At 45.3% G+C, this 8554-nt stretch overlaps 1 protein-coding gene across 1 annotated transcript in view; it reads left to right on the top strand.

Annotated features, from left to right (window-relative positions):
• The first annotated feature begins 748 nt into the window (after positions 1-748).
• REPS2 (RALBP1 associated Eps domain containing 2) overlaps positions 749-8554 on the top strand; it is a 96893-nt gene continuing 89087 nt past the window's right edge. Inside the window, exon 1 of the mRNA XM_063182968.1 lies at positions 749-970. Within this exon, the coding sequence (XP_063039038.1) occupies positions 749-970 (222 nt within the window). The remainder of the gene's footprint in view (positions 971-8554) is intronic.

Raw genomic sequence — 8554 nt, 5'->3', positions numbered from 1 at the left:
TGGTGACCTGCCTGACTTTTGAGGTGTTGCTCGACTTGTAAAGGGAACATTTACAGTGCCACTGCTGACAAAGGAGTAATAAAGAGGAATCTCGTCTCCATGAACAAGGGGCTCTTTGCCCTTCACGTTAAAGCAAAAACTAGAGAGAGAACACGGTGAGATGCTTCTCTCTCGAACCGTCGTGGCTAATCGATTAGGACTCACTGCAGGGTATCGAATGACGCCATTTCTTTTCTGTGCTACCCACGAGGCACGTTCAGCAGCAGGTGGAACTTTGAGAACGCTCCTGGTGAGGGATGCCCCGTCCCTGGCAGCGCCCAAGGCCACGCTGGATGGGGCAGCCTGCTCCAGCGGGAGGTGTCCCTGCCCACGGCAGGGAGGTGGGAACGAGACGTTCTTTGAGGTCCTTTCCACTCCAAGCCATTCCGTGATTGTGCGATCCGGGGAGAAGCCCGTGTGCTGCTGAGCGCCGTGAGGGCGGTCCCGCGGCGGGGCAGGAGCGGGAGGCCCGGAGCGCAGGCGGCAGCCGGAGGGGCCGCGGGAGGGCAGAGGCGGGGCCGGCCGGGGCACTGCGGAGCCGGCGCGGCGCTCACCGGGCGGGGACTGCACCTTCGCCGCCGCAGCGCGGCGCCGCCCCCGGGCCCGCCACACCTCCCGCCCCGCCGCCCGTCCCCCCGGCCGTCCCCCCGCTCCCCGGCGGCGCGGCACCCGCTGCCCGCCCGAGCGGCTCTGCCTGCGCCGCCCCGCCATGGAGCAGGGGCCGGCGGGGGGCTCCGGCCCCGCTGCCGCCGCCGCCGCTGCCTTTGCCGCCGGCACCGGGGGTCTGCTGCTGCCCCTGAGCGAGACCGAGCAGCAGCGCTACTCCGAGCTCTTCTCGCGGTGCTGCCCGCCCCCAGAGGCGGCCGCCGGGGGGAGCAGCGTGGGCGAGCTGTTCCGGGCCTCGCAGCTGCCCCCGGACACGCTGCACCAGGTGGGTGCGGGGCTCTCCGGTCCGGCTCCCCCCGGAGCTGCGGGGCGCGGGCGGTTCGGAAGGTGCGGGACGGGACCGGCTCCCGCAGCCCTTCGGGAGAGGGGCTGGCGCTGCCTCCGCCGGCAAGCTGGGGGCTGCGGGCGCCCTGTCGGCGGCGGGGCAGAGCGGAGCGGGGCCGGTCCGGTCCGTGCGGCGGTGCTGGGCTTGCTCCGTGCCCGCTTGCCTCCTCCGGACAGGCGCTGGCAGTGCCGGGGCAGCGCTCCGCGGTTCCGAGGGGTTCTGAGGGCCGGCCGTGCCGCCCTGTGCCGCCCTGTGCCGGGCTGCGCTCCCGCGGGCTCTCCCTGTCAGGTCGGTGGTGCCGTCGCCTTTCTCAAAAAGGCCCCGAAAGTCATAAAAGCAGTTGTATGAAAGGACGTGCCATGTGCTGAATTCCTGATTTACCACTGAAGGCTCTTGCCTAAATGTTGTTTCAGCGGATAAAAAGTCCGCGGGTAAAATGATGTTGCGGTGTTTTCTGTCAGTTCTTGAGCGCGAATAGAGGGTGCGAAGTGCGGGGCTCTCCCTGGTAAGAGCAGCAGAGCCCCAAAGTGTCCCCAACAGGGGCCGTGGGGCAGAGCTATTGGAGTTATTCCTGACTTCACACCGCAACACAGAGCCCTCCTGCCTTTTGAGGGAAAGCTTGTCCGGGGTGGCAGAAAGCTTGTGGCAGCCAGTTTCCAGGAACAGGGAGGAACCGGACTTGGGTCCTCTCCACCTGCGGATTGGTAATTTAACTAACACACTGTAGTTACCTCATACTTCCTGAACAGAGATAGGAGATTACTGATTGTTTATTTATTTATTAATTTAACTTTTATTTCCAGGAATTTAGTTCTTCAGTAGCTTTTACTGATCAAGCAGGAAAAAGTTACAATGAAATAGAAATCAGGTACCTAGGCACTGCCCAAAGGTACTGAGCTCTGCTGCTGTCCTGGTAGCTGGCAGCTCATCTCAAAATGGGTTATATAAATTCGTATTGCACAGGGGATTCTGAATGAAAATTGTGGTGTTTCAAGGATATTTTTCTTCCTATTTGTGCTCTTTACCAGTTCAGTTAAACAAAAATCTTACCAAGCACTATATTACTGCCTTGTATTGAGCCACAGTGTGACCTTGGTCTTGCAGGTGAAGGGAGTAGTGAAAGTAGAGATTTCGCACAGATCCAGCACCAGGAGTGTTCTTCCTCTTTCCTCTTTTTGCAAAGAGGAAGAACAGGACATTTAATTTCAAATAAAAAGGCTTATCTAAATAGCCACTTAATTTTTCAAAGTATGGAAAAAAACCTCATATTTTAGCTATGTAGTTTCTTACCCTATCATTTAAGTGAAATTTATCATTTTGTTATTATCATAGTTTGTTTTCAGGGTTGCTTTGGTACTAATGTGCGATTTAAGCCTGGAAAAGGGTCAGGTATTGATTTTGGTTTTGTTTTGGGGATTTTGTTTTTGGATTTGTTGGTTCGTTGGTTTTGACATTCAAGGATTTTTTTAAACTATTATTTCCAGGTATATTTATGCTGTGGTGAGAACATTACTGGCAAAGAAGCCTGTAATTGGCTTCAGGAATATTCAGATAATAAGTCCTGCGGGATCTGGGTCTGTTTTTCTTTTTCCTTCCTTCCCTCCCCCTCATGTTTATAGGGCACTAATCACAGTGGCATTCTGCTCTACTGCTGGTGTGCCTGTCCTCAGAACCCACCCCTGTCAGGTATTCTTACATTTACTGAGACTCCAGGAAAAATGAATTAATGGAATGAGTTAAAAAGAATAAATTGCAAATGGGGATATTTTAATAGGGAAAATCCCACAATGTTATTTGAGATGTTTCGTCTTACTAGATTCCAAAAATGCAATTGAATATTTTCCCATTAAAAATCCTACTGTTCTATCAGTTAGGGGAGCAATACACAGAGATTCCTGGTATTCATTTTCTGCTAGTACAGGGAACACCTATTTTAGGCCAAGACAGCTCATTTGGGTTAAGATAAAATGCTTTCTTTGAAATAATTTTTGAGTATGAACATTTTTTGGTCTTTTTTAATGCTTTTTAAAATCCCCATCTGTCACTTTTACTGCTTTGTATACAGGCAGCATCCCTACTGACCGACTGAGAAATGGTCATGCTGAGTTTATTCATGTCAGAAATGGGGAGATTTGGTTTGGAAACCAATTCTGGATTTCTACTAAGCAGAGCCAGCACAGTCCAGAAGGTACTCAACACAATTCTCTGGCCTTGCATGGGTATAGCAAGAGACAGTTATGGATGGTTTTGTTAGCAGTGTGCAATTTGCAGCTTTTTATTCTCAAAGCATTCATTGAGGAGTGGTTTTCCAAATCAGGATGCTTCCAGAAGTGACATTTAGTGCTGTGGCAGTCTCAAACCTGAGCTGTTGTCTTCAGTTGTACTTGTGGGATAAATAAGTGGGATAAATCTTTGAGAAGGAAGGAGCTTTTCCTTATACTCTTTGATTGAGATTTATTACTCATCAGGATGATGCTCACAAGCATCACAGGAAATCTGCCTCCACTTCCTTACCTGTAATGGCAGGGTTTGCTGTTAAGACAAAAATCAGTGGGTGCATCCTGGCTGGAGTAGTGCCCTTTGGGATGTCAGTTCCTAGGGGAAAAGCAGTGGTGGGTGCTCTCAGACAGCAAACAGACAAGGCTCTGGTTTGGTTTAAAGGTTAGTTGGTTAATCCAAGAAGTTACATGGATGAAATAGGCTAGGTAACAGAGAGCAGGTAGGGAATGCCAGAGCATGTGGCAGAAGAGGAAATGCTGGAATAGATGGAAAAAATCCAAGAGCAGCCGGGTCAGTCGGAGCAGATGGCGTGCACCCGAGAGTGCTGGGTCTTGCTAAGAATGAAGTGATTGAACACAGATTCATTACACCCAGGCTCATTAAAAGCAGCAATTCTGCTGGGCAGTAGGGCTCAGCTGAGCTTGTACTGATTTTGCTTTACTTACAGACAGGATCGAACAATGAACTCAGCAAGTTATTTCAGTTCTGGAAAAAAGGTTGCAGTTAGCACTAAAATTAAAAATGTCAGACACTTCATAGGACAGAGAAGGGCATGACAGGGACAGAACAGCGTGGTATAATCATACCTCCCCAGTGTACTGGAAGTCTTTGGATAGACATATTGTTTCGTTAAAGGCAGAGCTATTAAGATTGCATTTAGACTTGAACAAAACCTATGGCAGATCTTTTACCAGGGGCATTTAAAGTAACTCTGCAAAATGTTTGCAATTATTTGCCTGAAAGGTCTGTCCTAGGTTGTTTTTATTTTTTACAATATTTATGTTGAAGGAGAAGGAGCAGACTGGTCATGCACCAGGCACTTATGCAGACTGTCAGAATGAGAAGAAATTCAACAGCATCTGCTGGATTTATATGAATGCAAATGTGTTGATTAGGTTGAAAATGGTGTTCCCTATGGTTTAGGCTCCTAACAAAGGAGAAAAGAACTGAATTTCTACAAAGAAAAAAAAAATTGAAAAAAGTAAATGTTTTGAACACATTGGGCCCACAAAAAATCAATGCTCCTGCATCATGCTTTGTTACATAGATCAGTATCAGTAACCCTTCTAATGAGGGGAAACAGCAGGCAGAGGTGTGGGAGGAAGGCAGGAGGCACCACTGTTGGTCATCAGTGGATTACTAAAGCAGGTCTGTGTGGCCATGTGGGCAAACTCTCTGGGGGTTTGGGTCTGTTCCTTGTTAGATCTGTTGGATTATGCTCCCCGAGTGCACTGGATGTCAGTACCCCACACTGACAGCTGTGCCAGGTGCTGACCGCGTCTGGTTTGCCCAGTCTCATTGGGGGCAGCTGATTTGTGACCCTGTTTTGAAGCTGGCCACCAGCAAGGACATTCAGTCTCGGCTGCTTGAGTCTGGGACCCCAAGTGTGCCTGTGGTGGCTGCCAGCTAACAGGGGGCTGATGTCTGTAGGCATCTCAGGTAAAATAATGCTTTACAGAGTCACTGCCCTCTGATCAGCAAAGGCAAGGTACCTTGTGCTAGTTTTACTGTCTGTTGACATTACTATTGTCTCTGAATATTTTGTCTTAAGAAATTGAGGAGCAGAATTGGACTCAATATTTACACTAAAATGCATATTTCTTTTCATTAGTTTCCAACTTATTAATTCTCGCTTGGTTGTCTGACAGTATCTTTAATTCTCACTTTTATAAACCCTAATCTTATTGGTGGACTTGGCACTATCAGTACAGAGATCCAATTTTCTTAAGAAAACGCATTCTTTCCTCTGCAAACGAACACACTGTGTTATTTTGAGCTCCAAGGATGACAAGTACTAATTGTGTGATGCTGGAGCTGTACAGGCACTGCATTTTTTAGCTGGGACTCTCCTTCCAGCTCTGTGAATAGAGAACACAGACAAACGGTCGTGCTTGTCTTCCACAGACTTCGTGAGTTAACTTGTGTTTATTGTGCCTTGTCTCTATAGCTACAACTCTACACTTTAACTGTATTATGTTCAAAAAGCAGAAGTGTGAATAGGCTAAAAAAAATGGTTAAGTTGATATTTCTTTGGAAAAATGCCAGGAGGGATTGGCTTTCTGAAATTTGTTTTTCTTCATTCCCCAGGTATAAGTTATTACCTGCATGATAGCTGGGGTGGAACTAACAGTCTGCTTCGAACAGGCAGAAAGGAAAAAGAGCTGTGGCAGCTACAATGTGAGCTGTTTGAGTGAGGAAAGTCTGGACTCAGTGTTACTTTACAAAAACCAAGTTCCCTCTGCTGCAGCTGTTGACAGAACGTGGCATTATGTTTGTGCTGGCTGTGTGATTTTGCTGAGTGAACAGTTGATCCATAAAAAAGTGGTGTTAGAGAGAAGTTGCATCGTACTGACGTCTTTGGGTCAGGAAAAAGCCTGGTACATCACCATGTAAGCACTGCAGCAAGAGGAGGAAAGGGAAACTGACATTTCAGCATCAGTGTTTCTGACCACAATCTCCTGAGTTGTCGTTGCCTTTCTAGAATCACAAGCAAACCTGTGTTTATGTAAGTAGGGAAATAAAAACCCAGATGTAAAAGCTGCAGCGGTATTGTTAATGAGAAAATTTCTAACTAGTAACAAACTAAAGGATAAAACTTAAGCTGGAGCTATCTTGCTGATGTGTTCCATTAAAAAATATAAAATGATGATCTTAATACATCTTGAAACTATTTTTTATGATGTAAACTATCACTTCATAGTTGCTGCTTACACAAGATTAATAGTTTTGAGTGCCTCAGTGTTGACATACACAGTACATGATTTGTAGAAGCCATTCCTTCCAAGTGTGTTTCAAATCACACTGTAAAACAGACTCTTGGACCTGCTTGTCACAGACATCCAGTGGGATGGTCAGGGCCTGCAGCCTTCAGTAATTAACACTCATAACAGCCAAGTGTCAATTAATTATTGAATATGCCAAGAAAATAATGCTTTGCTGTCCAGTGACTTCAAATAACACAAAAGGGGTGAGGGAAGAAGATCCACTGGGGTGAAAAAGAGTTAACTTTTTTCATGAGAGGTTGCTGCAGTATGAGGTGGGGACAATGAAGAATGGTTTTCATTTTTGTGTTTCAGTAAGTGGTTTTGTCATGGTACTTACATAGGTGCAGTGGGGTTCACCAAACAGTTGAGTATAACCTCTTCTAGTCTTGTGTATCTCTACAGCACTCTGCTGTCAGTACTGTGATGTTTATACACAGATTGATGGTGTTGCCACAGTCTGTTTTGCAAAGGAGATGTTGAACACAATTCACTTCAGTGGCTGAATTTGGCTCAACAACCCCTGTGAAAGAGGGAAAGTCTGAAAATATGAATTTAGCTGAGGTGAAGAATGAATTTACAGAGATGGAACAAACATTTCTTAAGCAAGGAATCAGGATAAATGACCTATTTAAATTTAAAATACTATGATATGAGAAATACATCTGATATAATATTTGTAAAGCAAGATTCTTTGATGTATTAACTTCTGAACATACCAACAGTATGGTAAAATAAAACTTTAATGAGCCATATGTGCTAGTTCAACTTTTGAGACAGTCAAACAGTTTAACAGCTGAGTTAGTGGATAATTAACTAGAAAAGGTTGCTGGAGTGGAAAATCAGCTGTGGGCATATAGCAATCCCCTCTTCCTGAACAGAGGGAATATTTTCTTTATCCATTGTATTCAGCAGCATTATTGGGTGACACTACATAAAACTGAGAACTCTGTAGGGAATAACTTATTTTTGGTTGTAATTTTTTTAAATTTCACTTTTATTTTCTATTCCTGCCTTTTAGATAGGATGACGAGGTGGAAAGTTGTGGTGGGATGAGATCCATTCTGTGACCTGGTAGGAGATAGGGACCAGAAATCATCAACTAAATCATTAACTGCAAATTATATTTACTTCATTTATCAGCGTGTTTGAAAGGCAAAATGTGTTTATAAAGTTCCAAATCTTTGTATATATGAGAAATGCGTAGCTTTTGGTTTTTCAGCAGATGAAGACGTATTTTTAAATGAATTCCAGTTTTCAGCTAAATTTAACTTTGCATATGTCATACATACCCACACAAGTAGGTGTGTCTCTTATTAACAATTATAATGGAGCAAATTTCGTATTATAATTAAGAATTAAATTAATTCTTATAATAAAATAATTAAATAATTAAATGAATTCTTATTATAAAATAAGTATTTAGATGTTTATTAGGTGATGTGGTTGTGCAAATATATTTTAAATTATTACTTTGTGGTAAGAGCCAAAACGTTGCAGTAATTTTTTTTTTGTAAACATAAGAGTCTTGTTTTAATGATGACCAACTAACAAGACAGGTCTTTATCTAGATAAGTGTGAAATTAAGCTCTTACCTCTTTGGACTTAAATAATGCTTTAAGTAGCTTATTTTTCCCATGAACCTGCCCTGCAAGCACTGCAGTTCAGACACCTGGTGCTGCCAGTTGCTTCAGACTGGGTGGGACATTTGCAGAGGGGTGTTGAAGGTGTTGAAGAGGTGTTGAAGGTGTTGCAGGGGTGTTGAAGGTGCTCCTCTGTACCCTGGCACTCTCTGGTCTGGAGCAGGCTGCTGAGAACCACTCTGAGGTTACACAGTGTGGTTCCAATTATCTCCTGTGCCTGTTTGGGCCATGCAGGCCTTTACAAGGAGCACACATTGCTGAGCAGAGCTACAGCAGTGCCCCAAGTTCAGCACTGCAAAAAATGGGGGATCTGAGTAGCTTTGGATAGCTTGGCTACCAGAGCACATCTTCAGTGTTTTCTTCTGCTTTACTTTTTATGTCTGTAGGATTTTTTTCTGCCCTGCAGTCTTTCCCCCATCCAAAAAAGCTGCAAATATTGGTTCTAGTATTTTAGCCCTGCACCTGTGTAGTCCCCCAGTCTGAACATGCAGGACTGGGTTGGTCCCCTTCACTGTCAGGAAGTGGTGGGGAGATGCTCCTTTGGGCCAAGCCATAATAAAGTGCTGGATTTGGGCCTCATAATTCCCACTGTCTTGGTGGCACTGAAGGTTTAGTGTTGG

The sequence above is a fragment of the Melospiza melodia genome, chromosome 2 (genome assembly GCF_035770615.1).
Source record: "Melospiza melodia melodia isolate bMelMel2 chromosome 2, bMelMel2.pri, whole genome shotgun sequence".
In the NCBI taxonomy this organism is placed as follows: Eukaryota; Metazoa; Chordata; class Aves; order Passeriformes; family Passerellidae; genus Melospiza; species Melospiza melodia.
The sequence above is the reverse complement of the archived record's forward strand: the minus strand, read 5'-3'. Positions and strand labels throughout refer to the sequence as shown.